The sequence below is a fragment of the Anneissia japonica genome, unplaced genomic scaffold (genome assembly GCF_011630105.1).
Source record: "Anneissia japonica isolate Jap-2015-1 unplaced genomic scaffold, ASM1163010v1 scaffold2737_len523936_cov211, whole genome shotgun sequence".
In the NCBI taxonomy this organism is placed as follows: Eukaryota; Metazoa; Echinodermata; class Crinoidea; order Comatulida; family Comatulidae; genus Anneissia; species Anneissia japonica.
The window spans coordinates 381,527-402,517 of NW_022735439.1; the positions used below are offsets into that span (position 1 = coordinate 381,527).

Consider the following 20,991-nt stretch of genomic DNA (forward strand, 5'->3'; position numbering starts at 1 on the left):
ATATATATATATATATATATATATACATACACAAGTATTTCGTAAATGCCCAACTTTGCCCATAATCAATATAACAAAATTTTGTAATTTTTCACAGGATTTTTCAAGATAGCCTTGGAATTCAAAGTATTGCTTTCCAAACGAAATATGATGAAATGCTATTGTGACAATCAAGCTCAAGCAAAATATGTATGTAAGGATTGCAGACAGAACTTGTGCTCCACTTGTAGTGACAAGCATAAGACGTTTCCACTTTTTGCAAACCATACACAATATTTAATAGACAATGTGCAATTACAAAGCTGCAAACAGGCAAAATCATTGCACCGACCACCAGTGTCAGTAAAACCATTGCAACATCGCAATGAGCCTTTAAAGATGAAACAGGAAGGGAAACACAAACCAATCGGTACTTCAATTGCATTGCAGGCGTTAAAAGAATTACAGAATGATGCACATCTCTGCCAAAATAAACTACAAGATGGCCTGAATACAGTTGAACAGAATGCTATAAGATTAGAACAAAGTAAACATAAGAGTTTGAGCGATATTGACAATCATGTGCAAGAAATGGTAAAGAAAATTCATGAGAATGGAGATAACATGAAAAATAGAGTAGAGAAAATCTATAATAAGAAGAAGAAGGTAAATGATGTACAAATTGATGAATTAAAAACAACAATATCTGATATAAGTACAAAACTAAGTATTCTTAATCAGTTATTAAATAATAATGATGCAGCAGAACCAGCAATGCAGTCAAGTGAAAGAGTAATTAAAGCACTGAAAGAAGGAATGAATAAATTGCCAAAAACACAGCCACACGATAATGAACAAATCTACTTCCTTCCTAACAAAAAACAAATTGCTTCACTAAAAACTCATTGGATTGGAGATATATCTACACAAGCGAGAGAAGCAGACAGTCTAACATTAAGACAGGGAAAGGAATCCATGACCCAGGTTCCAAGGAAGCAGCCTACAGGAATAACTGATGGCCGTCAAGTTCAAGAAGGTATCAATGGCTCTCATATTGTGGCACATAAAACAGTAACAAACAAGAAAACAGTAATCATACGAGAAAAAGAACAATTAGTAAGCACCATTAAAATACACCAACAGTTTATCAGAGATATAGTGAAGTGTGAAGGTGATTGCTTGGAGGTTTCTTGTTTGACAAATGAAATATTCAAATACAAACAATCAGGAGAATATATTGGTAAAATTACTCTACCACAAGGTGTGAAAGTTAACAGAATGTACAAAATGAAAAATGGTGACATTGTATTTAGTAACTTAGGTAGCCCTACAAGCATCAAAGTTTGCAATAAGGATGGTCATGTGATCAAATCAATTGGAGTCAGATCTCCAGAGGGTATCCATGTGGATGAGGCATCATCGAGTGTGTACGTAGGCAGTGGTGGATGCATAATTTTGATTAGCATTGATAGTGGCAGCATGATAGGAAGAATAGGGATAGAGGGCACCCTAGAAGGTCAAATGAGAAGAGTTGTTGATATTGCACGTACAAGTAAAGGACAGGTTCTTGCATTGGATTTAGAGATTAAAAACAGCAAATTACAATTATTTGATAACGGCGGAAAGTTTATGAAAGTTCTTGTTGAAGCAGGATATGAATATGGCAAGGTGCGTGATTCACGTGGAGTAGTAGTTGATAAGGATGACAACATCATTATAACAAGTAATCACAAGCTACAGCTATTCAGTAGTGATGGAAAATTCATCAGAAGGATTGATAAAGATGAAGATGGCATCAACAATCCATGGGGATTATCCATCATTTCACATCATCCAAGGAGAGTTGCAGTAGCAAATGATGGCAACAAAACTGTAAAAATATTTAATTATTAATGTTATAGTCTGATTCCATAACATCAGAATCATGAAAGAAATGATGACACCCCCAGATATGCCCAATGCAATTGACTAATTCCACAGAGGCACACTAAAGACTGGAAAAGGAGTTTGGATAAAAATAAATTATATTGACAGGTCTTCTCAAAATTTACCACAGAAATAGACTTACCAAAGATGTGGATCCAGGATTTTCCTGTCAGGCATGAAGTGTCAATCAAAACACCTACTGTATGGTCTGAGTAAGAAGGGTTTTGAGTGTTCCTTTCCATATTGTGTGGTTTTGTGGTTTATATGATTTTGTTAGAAATGGAAAATATTTTTAGAATGTCACCATTGTCATCATCAGTTCAATTAACATTATCATAATCAGAGACGTCTGATCATGGACATGACACAGGCTCTTAATCCACTCTTGGTGTTTCCTCTATTTTCTAACATTCTTTCAGATTTCAAAATGTATGAACTTTTTCATTTATTAAAATCCTAGATCCTCTTAATAGTGTAAGCTTTCCTCTATAAAATAGCATGACTTCAGTCATCAATCACCTATTATTTGAATAATAAACTTCATTGGCCTAAACTATGATTGATGGATAAGCCAGATTTTACTTACTGTGTTTGAATGTTTAAATGGTAAAACCCCTGAATATCTATCTTCTAAATTCACCTTCACCCACTCTTCATTCTTACCCTACTAGGAATCAAATATCAAATACTCTAGTTGTTCCATATGCAAATTCAAACTGTGGTGAGCATACATTTCATAACAGAGCTGCTCATCTTTGGAACAATCTTTCTCTCAACATTCACAACAATTTTGATTCTCTTTCTATTAATATATTTTAAAAAGAGGCCTTTATCTTTATTCAGTAATAATGCACTGTATTGTACTGTACAGTACCATTCCTATTGTTTAATTTTGGTTTGGTAGTTTTCATTTGTCTGCTTTCATTTTCTGTTTTAGGCTATCTAATCATTATTTTTGATTTACTTTTAGTTACTTTTGAATTTCATGATTGTAAACGTTATTTGTTATATTTACTGTATGTACCAGGGCTTCCTTGACAAGCAGTGCTAGTCACTGAATGGATACCCCCTGGTTAAATAAAGCTTAAATAAATAAATAAATAAATTTGTATGCATTCACGACTGTAAGTATATGTATATTTATATGGCCATGATTATGGCATATCACATCCATATAAGGGTATGGTGTCATATTATGCCCATACACAAGTTGTGGCATTTTTTTATAGGTAATATTAGTCTTGTTTATTCTTTGTCAAATTCCTTTCCTGTTAATATTTCATTAACTCATGTTATCCCTAAAACTTTATATTTTTCAGTTAGCTAACATTTAAATAACTCATGTTATGGCTATAGGAAATTAGCACCCCATCATGCAATTAAAATACCAATAAAATTAAAACCTCACATGGTACCTGTATTAATCCAGTATTGGGACACCAGTGCATATGTCCACAGGGTTTCCAGTACATTGGCATATTTTGATCGAAATATTTTAAATTTGGCTTCACTATGTTTGATAGTTTTCCTTTGTCTTCTTCTATGATCATTCTTAAGTCACCTAAAAATAAGGGGAAAATTTGATCCATTAATTTCAGTATAGTTATTTCATTTTTATTATTTCATGGCAATCCAATACAAAAAATACCATACAGAAATGTGAACTGAATTTTACTTGTACTGTAGGTTAAAATTCTAATAATTTTGGTAAATAATTAATTAAGATAATATGTAGTTCAAATTTTTGATGTAATTATTTTTCCTTAATTCTTTTGGGTATCTTGCAATAATGCATTCAAAACATGTCAAAAATATAAAAATACAAGAAAAAGACCAAAAAAAAATATTTCCTCATTTTTATGTTTTTGACATGTATTGCATGTATTTTTATTATTGTACCTTTTGCAGTGCTTTTACTTGTTTTATCAACTTTTTGGGTAAAATTAAGGTATTTATTACATGTACAGTACATTTGTTATGACTATCCTCAGTAAAAAATGAATTTTGATGAAAAATAAGCTGGAGCAATTCCTTTTAAACCTTTGAAGATCATCATGAGAGTTTACTCATTGCATATTTATTATTATTATTATTATTATTATTATTTATTATTATTGCTAGAACTCTATTGTATGTTCACCGAAATTTAGTTTCTTCATACTGAAGCTAACAGACCATTACTCGCTAAACTGAAACAATAATTTAACATAAATGGTTAATTAACTAGTTATTGTTATTTTTCTTATTTATTTCAAGACGGTCTAATTTGTCATTCACCATACATATTTTACTTGGTTATAAAATAATTTTGTAAAGGCCAATCCTAAATCAGACAAAATTGCAAAAATATTGGGGTGGCCTCTTTTTTTTCGCAAATATTTTTTTTTTTTTTTTTTTTTTACCAAGGAAGAGCCAAAAAACGATAATGACAATAAAAATAAAACAATTTCATGTTTTGCCATGAAATTCACAATATAGGTTGTCTGCATGATGTCAAGTCATATTTTCTGCATAATTTTGTTAGAAAAGGACAATGACAGTTGTCAATAAATAGTTTTTTGAATGTCACCATCTTCATCACCACCGCTATTAACATTATCATCATCAGTAGTGATGGACATACAGGGCCCATATGGGTGCTTAAATCCGCAGGTGTTGCTCCCTCTATTTTTGTGTCTACTGCCCCCCACGGTGGCGTAGGCACTATGTCATGATGTAGCAATTAAAGATGGTTGAAAAGGGAAATTCTGGTTTAGGCATGATGGGTACTACTACCACGAGGTAGGGGGCGCTCTATTGACAAACGCATAGCGTTCGGAACTCGAACGTGCGTTATAGAGACGCAGCATGCATTCGTCACGAACGCCTTTTACCGTCATTTGAAGGACGCCCTCTAGAACATGTTATAGTACTATTCGTGATCAACAACATAACGTGGTAACTCCAAGTGTTTTAAAGTGTTTTTAAGATAAGATAAGATACACTTTAGTGTAATATAGTAGTAGGCCTACACAGAATATTGTTATGAAAGAAAATTTTCATGAAAAATCCAGATACACTACAATAACACACACATCTGCATATTAAAAAACAAAAACTCCTGTATAAGGCAGTAGACACACGCTCCCGCTGGGAGCCTATTTTCTAATGTACTATCAGATTGCAAACGCATGGGCCTTTCCATTTATTGAAATCCTGGAACCTCTGAATAGGCAAGTTTTTTTTTTTGGCAAATTCACCATATACGGGCATGGTGACAGTGTGAATACAGCTTTTTTTTTGGCAAATTCACCATATACAGGCATGGTGACAGTGTGAATACAGCTTATAGAACAATATAGACCATACACATTTGGCTCCTTTATATAAATATTTATTATTTATAATCAACAAATATAAACATAGTGTGGCCTCAAACTGTATTTATAATATTTGTTCTCCATCCAACAGCAACAAATGTTGTCAGAGTATTGAAAAATAAAAACAATACAGCAAAATACAGATTTAGACAAGGTTACCAAAATTTAATTTTGTAAAACAATAGAGGAGTAGTAGTAGTAGTAGTAGAGCAGAGCAAGTGATGTACACTAATTGTTTTATTTCTCTGATTATTATTTAAGGGTTTCTTTGTTTTCTCTTAATATTTTACGGTTAATAAACGATACCACGTTACTTTGGTCTTAGTTTATTCTTTGATGCGATGTTTCACTGTTTTACTTTATTTTATATGGATATGAGTACAGATTGCTGATCATGATGTTTTTCCTCCTTTCCACATCTTCTTCAGTTTTTCTGCACTGTACAGGATACTTTTCTGGATCCCTAAAGAAATATAAAGTACCAATGTGAATCATAAATATTAAATGAACATTAACAACATACATAAAGAAGGTAATGTTTAGGGTTTAAATCTAGTTAGAACTTGACAGAAAGCAAAAAGGCTGAGACAAATTTTGAAGTGGTATTAGAAGATGTCGGCCATAACATGGGTGTAGAGTCATTACCCCATGTCCTTTGAACTGGTCTAGTGCTAGGCTTCCTTGCTTTAGGAATGCAAAGGACATCTGGGCAAACCTGAAAAAGGCTGCCAGATTTGTCTTGCTATTTACAGGAGGGGGAAGATATAGGACCTAAAGCTAAGTGTCCAGGGACTGCAGGGTTGGATACAGAACCAGTGGCGGTACCAGCGGGGGGGGACATGGAGCTTAAGTTCCCCACCAGACAGGATTTCTGGATGGCCATTTCCGGCCATCCAGAGGTTGCTATTCTTAAAAAAAATCTCATTTGGGAGTGGGAACCCTCTCTCAACCCCTTCCCCCAGCCCGGGCATACTATTTCAAGTCCCCCTCTCGGACAGCTTAGCCTCCCACAGAAAATACATCCTAGAGCCGCTACTGTACAAAACCTCAGGCTATTTGCCCAGGAGATGCTGGGATGTGTACATAACTCAAGCTATGTGCCCAGGGGTAGATACAGAACCTCAAGCTATGTGCACAGGAGATGCAGGGATAGGTACATAACCTCACCCTAAGCACCCATGGGATGCAGGGGTAGTGTTCATTAAACTGTGTTTAGTGCCTAGTAATGATTCATAAACTAATGTCAATGAACTCACCTCCTGTTAGTATCCCTTTAATACTCTGTGTAATGCTAGTGTAAGCAACAATTTGCCTTACAGCTTAAATAAAAAAATCCATTAAAGCAAATTTAATTATTAAAAAGAAAATTAAGTCTTTTAAAACTTACAGTATATGAATTCCCAATAACAGTAATATGTTAAAATTGAAACTAATTGAAATGCTTATTTAATACTTTTTTACATTAATTCTTATATCAGCTTAGTTGTTTTCTTACCAAATTTAATACTATTCTGATTATTAATAAGAAATCACACACCCTTAGCAACATAATCTGAGCACAGCTGATGGTCCTGAGCCGTGTTTCTGAGCACAGTCTGATCATGCCCGCATCTTTTAACATCTGCTAGTCTAACAATTGTACGCTGGAGATTCATTGGAAGTCGATTTAGATGAGAATACAAACATTCTGCACTTTTGTCTTGCTGTAATGAAATAAGTTATTTGTAATGAATTCAAAATCACAAACCATGTGGTCTAGTGGTTAGCTCTCAGGCCTGATACTGCCATTTGGTGAGCTTCACCACATGGCAGTAGCAGTGGTCTTTGTGGAAGTGAATTCCTTGGGAGTACAATATCCAAGAGGTGCATGAGAGAAAGTATACCTAATATGCAGAGTTGAAAGAGAACAAGTGTTTGTGCAGAGGATAGAAACTACTTGTTACCCATTTGAGATTTGATGCAGAGTTATTTTCTCAACAACCTTTCAGAAGTGAATATGAGAATTTTGAAGTGCTGGCATCAGCTGTGTATATGATAGGACCCTGGTTGATCCCCTGTAAATGTTGACTTTTTCCCCCCATTCCCGGTCAGATTCCTCTAATGTTAATATTTCATTATTATTAATTAAATGCTTTTATCCCTAAAACTTAACATTTTATCAGTTAGCTCACAATTAAATAACTCATTTTCATAGCAATTGGAAAATTAAAACCTCACACGTTACCTGTATTAATCCAGTATTGGGACACCAGTGCATATGTTCAAGGGTTTCCAGTATATTGGCATATTTTGATCGAAAATATTTCAAATTTGGCTTCACGATGTTTGCTACTTTTCCTTTGTCTTCTCCTATGATCATTCTAAAGTCACCTAAAAAAAGATTGTATTTTAAAAAATAAGGGGAAAATTAAATCAATAAATTTCATTTCTATTATTTCATGGCAATCCAATACAAAAAAGTATCATACAGAAATGTTAACTGAATTGTATTTGTAGGTTCCAAATCCCTATATTTTAATTAATTTAGTCTAATCTAGTTATTTTGAATTAGATAATCTCTTCATTTATTTTTACTTGTATACTAAGGTTCTCAATCTCAATTTTGCTTAAGCTGCCCCTGACCATAATTTTTGTTGTACTGTACCTTTTGTAAATGTGTATTGGTCGAATAAATAAATGAAATGAAAATAAAATGAAATGAAGGTTATGTTCACACACACACACACACACGGCGTAAGACTGGCGTAGCTTACGCCGGCGTAAGCTAATCCACGGATTAAAATTCCAAACGGCATTCGGCGTTAAACTAGTAGTAATATTATAGGCCTATGGGGGAATAATTTTCAGTTTTAAATAATGTACAGGTTCTTAACTGTAATAAAATATTTACAGTGCATCATTAAAACTTTTAAATCTGTGAATTGTTCGAAGTGAACTTATATGATTATTGTATTTTAAATGAACAATTTTACTTCTGATTTTTTAGCTAGCATTGTGGAACAATTGTTGCATGTTTTAATAGACAGTCTAAATAAGTTAATATCTTTAAAAAACCAATCAACAAATCATATACATTGTAAACTAAGAAAACTGCAATAGAAAAAGAACCCCTTTACCATTTCATTTATAGAGAGCACAGGAAAGAGATTAAAGTAACTAATCTATTGCAATCGTGATTGGTCAGTTTCTTTAAATGAGGTAAACTTATTCAAGCATCACTGACGTTAGCTCCGTGGTGTTAGCTAATCTGGGGTATGCAGGTAGCCTAAATAACGCCATGGAGGTGGCGTTGTGAGTGGTAAGTAACGCCACTGCCTGGTTCAAACACAAAGGCGTACACTAAGCCAGGCTTACGCCAGCCTTACGCCGTGTGTGTGTGAACATACCCTAAGTTACACAGCCATCTATGAAAAATACTTATACTTAATTATGTTTATTCATATTCCCTGGTTAGCTGGTCATTGTCCACAGCATGTAGTAGGTGTGTTTGTGCTAAGCAAAAGCAGTTAACAATATCAAATCATTCTTTATTCATTTCACATGGTGCAATAAAAAAAAAGCAGGACTAAGAAAAACCAGTTAGTGAAGCAATGTGTTCTCAAATAAGAGTATGTTTTGCACTCTTGTGACAGTGATGAAAAAATGGATGACCCCTAAGGCACTGGGTTTCATTGTTGTTGTTTTTTTGTTGTTTTTTTTTGACATTTTAATTTTATTATATTACACTTTACTGCAGATGACGGATTCTCTTTTGTAGAAGCTGTGCAGGGGTGAATTCATCAGATACATTCTTGGTCGTATTTACAGCCCTGTTGAGATTGGGTAGTTGGTTAAATGGTCAGCTCCTCAGTCCCAACCATGGTGTGTGGTCTTGACGGTGAAATGTCCCCCCACCTTTTGAAATAGATCTGTGCCCTTGTATACAGGACACTAAAAATCCAGGCCATAAATTATTAACATTGTCAACTATAAGGAGAAGAAACTTCAGCTGAAAGCTACTCATTAGCACAGACCTACATGTGTTAGCCTATACAGCCCCGCTTCCCGAACTTTTTTCTTTGGGACCCAAGTTTTGATTTCACACACTAGCCGCGACCCATCTAATAATTTGATAGTAAGTATATACGCTAAGTTTTACAGACCCCAGAAATTTGACTGAAGAGTGACTACTCGACAATGGATATAACATCAATGTTTGCTTAATTTTATCAGTGACGGATCCAGGAATTCGTGGCTACCATTATATCAACCAACCAAAATACAAGCTTGTTAGCTGTATTATTGTTTCCACTTGCAAAGGTTTTAGGTCTACCCATTTGAAATTTATTGGGAAAAATGCTATTATTATGGGTTCTTAAGTTCATGTCAATGTTTAGATTTACACAATTATGTTGTGGTAAGATATAAGACGTTCATTTATTTACTTTATTTGTATATTACTGACTACCGTAGGCTTTTTCATGTTGTTGCATTAAATTAGTACACTACCTAGTGAGCAAAAAACATTCAATAAGAGCTTAATGGATTGGATTGGATTTATTCGGTGTAAACACCAAGGATAGCCCACGAAAGTCTAGAAGAAGACTTATTTCCAGTGGGGTCCTTCTGGTGGTGATTGGGCAGTACACCGGGAGACAATCCCCTATTCTTTTCCGAAGAGTGTACTGCGTTCTTTAACGTGCACATGGGACCAACGGCTTAAACGTCTCATCCGAAAGACGGTGCACTATTGCAACTTGTATTTCAGCCCTCTAGCTGAAACACAAGGAGAGGCAGTGATGAGAATCGAACCGGGGACCTAGAGATCTCCACGGTTCAGCGCACTCAACAGCGGCTACCACCAGATTAGCTGACTGAGCTAAGCTGCTCTCTCAGCCTAGAATGGTCATTACTCATGCTGACAGCAACAGTAAATCGCTACCTGTAATTTTTGGTTTGAGTCCTGTTGTAGGCTATTCTGGGCTTCATAGGCCATGATGTTATTGGTACATTTTGAAATATACATGAACAGGGTCATTTGCTCATCAAACTTAAATCTGGACTCTGACTCTATCCTGTACATGTTTACATGCAAGATACCATTCCGCATACCAAACACGATAGTGTAAGATAAACTGGAAGTATGATAAACTCTGGTCATTTGCATCCAAGCTTTTGCTCAATCTGGCCAGTTTATAGCAGTCAAGATTAGAGACACTGGTGTCTGCAAATTTTCAACGAGTTGCTGGCTGACATTGTTGCAAATAGATCTACCGTACTCAACAGAGGAAGTTGTACATTTATGTAGGTTAGTTTGGATTCAATAACCAAAGCAAGGCAATTAAACAGAAGGACGCACATCTCGGAACATCAAAGGTTATAACTCTGGCATCGACATTCTAGGCGCACGTGCGTCCCTACACGCTGAACGTCACAAAAACCATATAGCAACCAGACCATAAACCGTCAGCGTATGTGACGATTTACTCATGTGCGTGTTAGTTGCCATGATAATCACGCGTCGTGCGGTGATTACAAAGGCCTAATGATATTTTGCACTACATTAGACTGAAATATATTCTTCATTTCAACGTTAATTTTACCAAAATTGTGGTGAATTGTCGGTCATGAGACTCACTTCGCAGAAAAAAATAATAAATGTTCTGTATATACTCAAATGTTCGTCTTCGGCACCTTATGCCAACATTGTCAAAATGACAGATTAATGTTACAAAAGAACATGAAATTTTATAAAATTCGTTTTTTTTTAAACTTTTAATTTTCTTGGTCAATTTTCACAAATCAAATTGCAGTTTATAGAAGCACTTAACAAGCTCGCGGTAAAAAAAAATCAGATGTAACAGACATTGCGAAGTACCCAAAATTAATAAAATAAAAACTAACACCATAAAATGAATGGCACGCATAGACTAATAATTGACGGCTGTACTCGCAACTAGTATCGGATTGTCGATGCCACAGTAAAGATCAAAGGACTGTACGCACGCGCTATGTTCGAGAGCGGAGATGTGCGTCCTTCTGTTGAATTACCTTGACGAAAGACAACCGGAAGATTGATGAGCTTTCATTCTTTAGGTAGTGGATACTTTATATGCTCAGATATAAAATTTTTTAATGCAAATTACAGTACAATAGTTGTTTTGTTTTTTTGGGGTATTTTTTGGGAGGGGGATGGTGAAGGGGTTTGTTTTTTATAATCAAAACACAGAGTCATTAAACTATTTGCTGTAATTAACATGAAGTTGTATTTCAATGCTCAGGACGTTTTCCCTTCAATTAACTTGCTATCAAATAAGGCCAAATAAAATTAATTGCTAGATTCACATCACTGCCCTCAAGATAGGCGCATAGAATTATTAAATTAAATTATAACTTGTATTTAAAAATTAAAAAAAAAATTGTATCTTTGTGTGTCTTTGAGAACGAGAAACATCTTTTCGACCATGTAATAAAAGGATGTATCAAATTTTGGAGCCTCATGAAAAAATTTACTATTTGTAACATAAAAAAAAAACATTTTTCCATGGAAAATATAAATAATGATTTGAAATATTGTTGTCAAAGACTAAGAAGGGGTGGAAATGGTAGCTAGCTGAACACATTATGATTCATTGGAAAATAAAATTCTTTTATATTAAAAGAAAAAAGAAAATTACCAGTCTGTTTACCACTAGTATACAACATCAACATAAATAGCAATAGTTTTTTTTTTTTTTACTGAATCTTGATTATGATTTTAATGTTGAATTTTGTATTATTTGATGTTATTCTTTTCTTAATAATTTTTGTTTAATTCCCTGATGTTTCTGTTTACCTTTTCGTTACCTATTTTATTTTTTGTTTTCACTTTTATTTAATTAAGCAAGTTCGGAAGCACCACTGTATAGTGTATGCCACTGTTGAAAAAGTGAGAGCCAATAAAAAACTGAAACTGAAACCCTCACTAAAAACTAATTTTAAATTCCAGACGTGAAACAAACAAATTTTATTTGGCCTATCTGTGTTGAAATTATGGAACAAAATGAAACATAAATCTCTTTTTTTTAAACATTTGTCTGGGTAATTTCTTGGATTGATTGAATAAATAAATTTAAAAAAAAACAGGTAGTGAATTGAATACATTTACTGTATCTATTCATATACTGTGCATGGCTGGCAATTACGTCATGCTTGACTGCTCAAAAAGCAAGCCAAGTACAGTATATGTCACATGACTAAACCCGGAAAAACAAAATGAAACATAAATCTCTTTTTTTTTTACATTTGTCTGGGTAATTTCTTGGATTGATTGAATAAATAAATTTAAAAAAAACAGGTAGTGAATTGAATACATTTACTGTATCTATTCATATACTGTGCATGGCTGGCAATTACGTCATGCTTGACTGCTCACAAAGCAAGCCAAGTACAGTATATGGTCACATGACTAAACCCGGAAAAACCCACTCTTCTGCAGGAGCAGAGAAAGTCTATATCTTAGAACATCAGCTCAACATCATAAGGTAAATATACATTTTATTAGTATCAATAATCCAAATTAAGGCAATAATAAAATTAAAATAGGTGATCAACAGATGCACTGATTATGTTATGATAAATAACAGAGAATGAACGTTACTCCCAAGAATGACAGGAAGGCCATACTGTAAGTCAAAGTTTTAAAAGCATCATTATGTTCAATTGCAGAATTATAAGATTTTTGTGTTTCTGTTGTAAACATAAACAGATACTGTATCTCTACACCTTAGCTTTTCTAAACATAATACATTTAGAATTCTTGTAGGGCCTGTGCATATTGTTGCAAATAGGCCCACTGTACTCTGGGAGCTGTTGTTCAGCTTAAATACCAGGGGCTACTCACTTGACATAACATTGCCATGCATTTACTGTACTCTGGGAGTTGTTGTTCAGCTTAAATACCAGGGGCTACTTACTTGACATAACATTGCCATGCATTTACTGTACTCTGGGAGCTGTTGTTCAGATTAAATACCAGGGGCTACTTACTTGACATAACATTGCCATGCATTTACTGTACTCTGGGAGTTGTTGTTCAGCTTAAATACCAGGGGCTACTTACTTGACATAACATTGCCATGCATTTACTGTACTCTGGGAGTTGTTGTTCAGCTTAAATACCAGGGGCTACTTACTTGACATAACATTGCCATGCATTTACTGTACTCTGGGAGTTGTTGTTCAGCTTAAATACCAGGGGCTACTTACTTGACATAACATTGCCATGCATTTACTGTACTCTGGGAGTTGTTGTTCAGCTTAAATACCAGGGGCTACTTACTTGACATAACATTGCCATGCATTTACTGTACTCTGGGAGTTGTTGTTCAGCTTAAATACCAGGGGCTACTTACTTGACATAACATTGCCATGCATTTACTGTACTCTGGGAGTTGTTGTTCAGCTTAAATACCAGGGGCTACTTACTTGACATAACATTGCCATGCATTTACTGTACTCTGGGAGTTGTTGTTCAGCTTAAATACCAGGGGCTACTTACTTGACATAACATTGCCATGCATTTACTGTACTCTGGGAGTTGTTGTTCAGCTTAAATACCAGGGGCTACTTACTTGACATAACATTGCCATGCATTTACTGTACTCTGGGAGTTGTTGTTCAGCTTAAATACCAGGGGCTACTTACTTGACATAACATTGCCATGCATTTACTGTACTCTGGGAGACTTTGCTTTGTTACACTCACCACTGTGTTTACTTCACAACAAACCTTTGGAGTTCTACTGCACAGATTGTAATACTCCAATATGTGTAAACTGTACACTGCTGGATCACAAGGTGTATGAAGGCCACAAACCAATCAGTATTTCTGAAGCATTTAAGACATTCAAAGGAACTTCAGTAGAGTTACTGAAAGTTGCACACCGCTGCAAAAACAATTTAGAAGATGGCCTCAAAGCAGTTATTCAAAATGCTACAAAATTAGGACAAAATAAAAATAAAAGTTTGAGAGATATTGACAATCATGTGCAAAAAATGGTAAAGAAAATGTTTAAAAATGGAGACAAAATGAAAAAAAAAGTGAAGAAAATCTATGAAAACAAAAAGAAGGTAAATGATGCACAAATAGATGAATTAAAAACAACAATATCTGATATAAATTCAAGACTGAGTTTTCTTAATCACTTATTGAAGAGTAACGAAACCACAGCAATGCAGTCAAGTGAAACAGTAATTACAGCACTGAAGGACAGAATAGATGAGTTGCCAAAAACAGAGCCAAATGATAATGGACAAATTTATTTCCACAAAAATCAAACCTCTTCATTGCAACAGTGTGATATTGGGACTGTTACAGAATTCAGGGTAGTAAGCTTTCAAGAATTAAAAACAGATCATGAGACTCGAGGTCAACAAACCAAACATGATAAGTTCAAAACACAAGCAAAAATTGAGAAGACAAGATGGCCACACCCTATTAAAGGATTAATAAATACCATTAGAATAAACAAAAATGTACGAGATGTAGTTAAGTATGATGATTGTTTGTTTGTTTCATGTAGGACAAATAAAATACTGAAATACAAGCAATCGGGAGAATATGTTGGTGAGGTTATGCTACCACCAAACACACATGTTAACAGAATGCATAAACTGAAAAATGGTAACATAGCATTCAGTGATTGTTTTGATAAATGCATTAAAGTATGTACCATAAATGGTCACATAATAAAATCAATTGATCAAGGAGTATTGACGTTTCCAGAAGTAATACAGGTAGAAGAGGCATCAAAAGTTGTGTATGTAGCTGACTATAGTAATGACTCGGTGTTCCTCTTTGATACTGATAATGGGCAGTTGATCTGGGAGATACACTCGCTAGGCATCAAAAAATGTCATCTTGGAATCAGTGATTTTCATGTTACAAAAAGAGGGCATCTTCTTGTACTAGAGTATAATAACAGCCAACTAGAACTATTTGATCATGAGGGAAGGTCCATGAAAGTCCTTGTCAACACGGGTGAAAAAAATGGTAAGGTGAAGAATCCATGTGGATTTGTAGTTGATAAGGATGACAACATCATCATAGCAAGTGAAAACAAACTACAATTATTCAGTAGTGATGGAAATTTCATAAAAAGAATGGACAAATATGCTGATGGAATCAATAATCCAAAGGGGTTATCCATCATTTCATATTATCCACAGAGAGTTGTAGTTGCAAATGGTGATAAAACTCTAAAAATATTTAATTATTAAAATACAGTATATTACATGTTGTGATGTGGTTAAGTGCAACCAAGGAGGTTGGTGCAACATATTTAAATAATTTTGCACCACTATGTACTGTAGCACTTTATAATAATATCTACTGCTAAAACGATGATATCTCTTGAGTTCTGCTGATAAACATGTCTAGAAACTGAAGAGCCAGTGTTTTCATCTCGGAGATTTCCGTCATTTTTTGAGTATATCCTGAAAAGTGTTTTAGGGTAGAAAATATGCAAAATGATGTGAGGTGTATTGTTGAGCACACACTAAGAGCCTAACCTGTTTGCCAAGTGGCAATGGTTCTTACGTAAATATTGTGACATGTGCTCCTCTCATCATATTTTGATGACTGTCTATACAGTAGTTTTCATTACCTAATATTTGTTTATAATATTCTGGATTTGATTCTGAAAAAAGTAAATAAAATAAAGTAGTTTCAATTTAATTATTTAATCAATTCATGGGCAGTATTATTATCATGTTCAATTATTTATGGAAAATGTTGGCAGGATTTAGATTCGGGATCTCAAAATAATTTTGTCATTGAAATTAACTGGAAAATGGCCAATTCATACAGAAAGTACAGTAATCTTAAAATCTGAAGCACAAGTCAAAACAAACCTGAGTATGCGTACGGCAAGGGACCAAACGGCATGCATAAAACATGGGATTTTTGAAAAATCCAAGTTAGGTCAAATTGTACTGACCTTTGACCATATAGTGACTCAACAAAAAAATATATGTTCATCTTGTTCCTTGTTTACTTTCTTTTGACTTGTCACTGGGTGAAAAAGCGCATAGAGACATTGCACTGTACAGTACTATGTGCTATAGAAATGGAAGACCATTTACCATGCTACGTGGAGCAACACGCTGTTTTTTCGCCTACAGAAAATCTAACCTAGCCTGTGTTATTATTTTATATTTTTAATGTTAAACAATTTTTTTTTAATTTAAATTTTTATAAAGAATTATAATGTTTAATCACATGTTTGTACACATGCATGAATAGAGCAAAGAGATGTACAAACTGCCTGTTACAAAACCATGTTGGCGCTGAGGGACATGAAAATTAGTGGTTCGTATGCAAAAGGTCATTGACAAGATTCCGTTGCATTAATCTCCACGGAATCAGCATAAAACGCAACATTGGCTTGGTTTACTAATGTAAAATATGCAGAAACAAAATAATATTTTTAAAGTATTAAAATACAGATATTGATGATGTCATCATCCATATGCGTCTTCCATAAAATTGGGGTATATACATGGTTCTACTGTATAATGTTAAAAATAAGGAAGTATTTATTATGCGAGTGACTGGCAATATGCCAAAATAGATATTTTGCTGGTCAATATTTTCTGCATGACTGATCATGTCAAGTTTTGCTTTATTATTGCACACAAAGGAACCCCAAACAATTTCAGGTGACATTATTAAAATAATGTGGAAAAACCCACTTCTGCTGGAGCTGAGAAATTCAATATCCTGTAGAACATTAGCTCAACATAGGACAAAGGTAACGATATTTTTATTTAATGATTTAAAACACTGTTAGTATAAAGCCAACTGTATGCAATGATACAAAAATAAATTAATAAGTGATGAAGAAACAATTTCCTGACTTATTTTTGAGCTAACAACAGAAATTTGTGATTTTTGAAAAGATGGAAAATGTTAAGCTCTTCTAAATTATTAGGAATAGAAAATGGGAAAGTTGGAATGGGTTGCCATCTGTTATTAAGGATTCTTTTATTTGTGAAAGATATAGTAATTTTAAACAGAAAATTGTTTAAAAATCTATTCAACATATAATTTATTTTTGTTTTGTGTTTGTGGATTTGGCGATGAGTACATGAACACTTTTGTTACTCCTACTTTTGTTACTTTGCCTTGTTTTGCCGAATTGAATGAAATAAAATAAAAATATAATAAAGGTTATTAATATTATGGTCATGTTTTTTGTCATAATTACTATTATTTATATTATTAAGATAAAACGATGCTCAGCCTTCTGCTATGAGCACTGCTCTTTTTTGTTTACAGCCATACACTAAAAAAAATATTATTTACAATCAAGGAATTTTAAGATTTTGTTAAGTGATATCTTTTCGCAGGCAACATGTCCCTTAGGAATTTTTTAAATATACACTTCATTTCTACACCTTCCCTTTTGTAAACATAATGTATTTAGAATTTGATTACCTGAATGTTGAAATCTTATTGGTACAAATAGGTCTACCATACTCAACAGAGGAATTTGTACATTATGTACAGTACTGTATGTTAGTTTAGATTCAATAACCAGAGATAACAGGGTACAATGATGAGATTTCATTCTTTAGGTAGTGGATGTGCTCAGTGCTCAGGGGAAAGGGTTTATTTTGATGCCTAGAATTACACCCTCCATAGTTATCAATATTTTTAGTATAAGCTTTTTTTTTTCAGAGTTACAAAGTTTTTTATAGTGCATTCATTGCTTTAAAGAATATATTCCGATACAAAATAATAATTTTTTTATTCAATATTTCACATGGAGGCTCCTCACACGGCATAATAATTTCATTAACATATCTGTATATTACCCTAACTATAGTAAATGTTAACCTTAAAATAACATAAGGCATTTTTAACAACATAGTAAAAACATGGCGGTATAAAATTAGTATTTGTAAGATCCTACATGTATGTTATCGTAACAAATAAGGAATCAAAGAAAAAAAAAGAAATTATTATTCTTTAAAATGCACTAATAATTTTCACAGGAATTGTTCAAGATGGCTACCAGTGAGTTGAATCAGTTTCTGAAAGAAGTTGATAAGAAGGTCCTAGAATGTACAATATGCTATAAGAGACTTCAAAATCCTAAATTGCTCAACTGCCTCCATAGTTTCTGTTTGGCATGTCTTGAAGACTGGGTTAAAAAGGGGAAGGGTAAGTTAACGTGCCCAACCTGCTCAAAATCATATGCCATTCCAAAAGGCGGGCTTCAGAAACTTCCACTGAACACGTTTCTGATTAACTTATTAGAAACTATTGAACAAATTGACAAAAGAGATGAGATGAAATGTTTTTGTGAAAAAGGAGAGGCAAAAAACTACTGCCAGGAATGCAGACTTTACTTGTGTTCTACTTGTAGTAACTGTCACAACACACTACCAGTCTCAACAAATCACAAGTTACATACAGTGGAGAATGTGCAGTCAATGTCTGCACAAGACTTTGCTTTGTTATGCCTGCCACTGTGTTTGCTTCACAATAAACCTGTGGAGTTTTACTGCACAGAGTGTAAAACTTCAATTTGTATAAATTGTACGCTTATGGGCCACAAGTTGTGGGAAGTAAAACACAAACCAATCCGCATTTCAGAAGTTCTCCAAACGTTGACAGAAACTGGACTTAAAAACAATGAAAGTGCTTCTTTGCAAAAATGTGACATAAGGAATGTAAATACAGCAAGAGTAACAGAGTGCCTAATGTTACAGAGGGAGGAATCTGTGAGCCAAGATCAGACAGTTATCAAAATAATCAAAACAGATGAATGTGAAATACACGCAAATCAACTAAAGGCAACATGGACACATCCTACAGGAGAAACCTACACCACTGAAATTGAAGAAGATAAAAATGGCATTTATTTTGTAACAGGAAACAACTTACGCCCAGGTATTTGCAAACTGGATGTGAATGTTGATGGTGAAGCTATTAAGCAGTCACCAATGATGGTCAAAATAGAAAAAGTGGCGGTATTAATAAATACAATAAAAATAAACCAAATTTATGTTAGAGATGTAGTTATGTGTGAAGACGACTGCTTGTTGGTTTCATGTTCTACAAATGTAATACTCAAGTACAAGCAATCAGGAGAAAATATTGGCAAAGTTACATTGGCAAGAAGTGTCCAGGTATACAAAATGCAAAAATTGAAGAATGGTAACATAGCATTCAGTGATTGGGGTAATCAATGCATCCAAATATGCAGTATGAATGGTCAGTTGGTAAAATCAGTTGGTAAGGAAGTACTGAAAAATCCATTTGGTATCCATGTGGATGAAGGATCAAATATTGTGTATGTAGCAGATTGGGAAACCAGATGTGTGTTACTTAGCATTGATAGTGGTGAGATGATCAGGAAGATAGGGTCACAAGGTAACATCCAACAAGGTAAAATGATTGGAATGGTTGATGTTACTCTTACAAAAGAAGGTCACCTTCTTATATTGGAGTATTCCAACCACAGATTACAACTTTTTGATAAAGAGGGTATGTGGGTGAAAGTCCTTATCAAAGCAGGTGATGAGAATGGTAAGATCAGGAATCCAGATGGGGTAGTAGTAGATGCTGATGACAACATCATTATATCATGTAAAAACAAACTACAGCTATTCAGTAAAAATGGAAATTTCATTAAAAGAATTGACAAAGATGATGATGGAATCAACAATCCTGAGGGAATAGCCATCATTTCATATTACCCACGGAAAGTTGCAGTTGCAAACAACGGTGACAAAACTCTAAAAATATTTAATTATTAAAGTATATCGAGTCGAGTGGCTGAGTGATGAGGCAAGGTTTTGTAGGTAGAACTAAGTCTTCAAGGATAAGAACTTAAAATGGAGGTCCAGTGTACACATCTGGCTTGTGTGCAGTTTAAAGAACCTATTATATCTTTCGGAATAGTAGGGGGGGGGGTTACCCCGATGCTATAGTTCATTTCAGCCCCTGATGTGGTGAAATGATGCGAACATAAGCACCTCTTTATGGCGGCTAGGTGGTCACAGACTACGCCCACATGCAATTCACCTCAATAAAGCTGAGTTATGGGTTATTCTCCTACCTTTATCACTTCAACTAGTTTTAAACTTAAACAAATGATTTAATCAAATCAAGGGCAGTATTATTATATTCAATACATACATTATTCCATGAATATCAGAGCACTCCCCTAAGCGTCTCTTCATGTCTGAGCTGCCCGGTAAACCGGTATCAGTTACTCTCATTTGTATATTCAATTATTTATGGTAAGTTACAGTAGTAAGCTTTATTGGCCGATTATAACAATAAAGTCTGTGCCCAATTATTATACATTATTAAATGTTGGCAGGATTTAGATTCTGGATTTCAAAATAGTTTGCTTTTATAATTAATTGGAAAATATTTGGCAAATTCATATGAAAATTAATCTTAAATTGTGAAGCAAAACTAACCTGAATAGGACAAACCCGTAATGGTACAAAATAATTTCTCTTCACTGAATTCTTCTGGAAGTAGCAACAGGGATGTGAAAACGGCACTGAACTGGTTCCGCCATAAGGCTCTTTTTAATTTCTTGCTTTCTGTGTTTTTACAGACTTGAACCTAAATATCATGAGAAAAGAAAAATAAATCTGTTTACTTACAAAATCCTTCAAATAAATTAAATGAAAACAAATTAGAATAGAATGTATGTTTATCAATTTTTTTTTACATTATTGAC

At 34.2% G+C, this 20,991-nt stretch overlaps 3 protein-coding genes across 4 annotated transcripts in view; 2 read left to right on the top strand and 1 right to left on the bottom strand.

Moving 5' to 3' along the window:
• The window catches only part of LOC117116602 (E3 ubiquitin-protein ligase TRIM71-like), a 5,554-nt gene extending 2,718 nt beyond the window's left edge, over positions 1 to 2,836 (top strand). For both annotated transcript variants that reach the window (XM_033260672.1, XM_033260671.1), the window contains exon 2: positions 98 to 2,836. In XM_033260672.1, the coding sequence (XP_033116563.1) occupies positions 148 to 1,872 (1,725 nt within the window). In that variant the 5' untranslated portion in view covers positions 98 to 147 and the 3' untranslated portion in view covers positions 1,873 to 2,836. The remainder of the gene's footprint in view (positions 1 to 97) is intronic.
• A 2,286-nt stretch (positions 2,837 to 5,122) lies between these two features.
• Positions 5,123 to 20,991, bottom strand: part of LOC117116592 (phosphatidate cytidylyltransferase, mitochondrial-like) — a gene marked incomplete in the record, with an annotated part of 20,683 nt that continues 4,814 nt past the window's right edge. The window contains 5 exon segments of the mRNA XM_033260657.1: positions 5,123 to 5,727; positions 6,521 to 6,583; positions 6,802 to 6,967; positions 7,489 to 7,634; positions 20,723 to 20,873. Of these exon segments, the coding sequence (XP_033116548.1) occupies positions 5,657 to 5,727; positions 6,521 to 6,583; positions 6,802 to 6,967; positions 7,489 to 7,634; positions 20,723 to 20,873 (597 nt within the window).
• Positions 15,499 to 20,706, top strand: LOC117116591 (tripartite motif-containing protein 2-like). Its single transcript, XM_033260656.1, has 2 exons — positions 15,499 to 17,034; positions 18,281 to 20,706. Exons 1-2 carry the CDS (start codon positions 16,891 to 16,893, stop codon positions 20,048 to 20,050), a joined length of 1,914 nt encoding a protein of 637 aa, XP_033116547.1. The 5' UTR covers positions 15,499 to 16,890; the 3' UTR covers positions 20,051 to 20,706.

Excerpts from the sequence above, each read along its gene's own strand:
- LOC117116591 (XM_033260656.1), top strand. The coding sequence starts at position 16,891 with ATGTCAAGTTTTGCTTTATTATTGCACACAAAGGAACCCCAAACAATT. Across the intron at positions 17,035-18,280 it reads TAGCTCAACATAGGACAAAG|GAATTGTTCAAGATGGCTAC; the intron begins GTAACGATATTT and ends TAATTTTCACAG.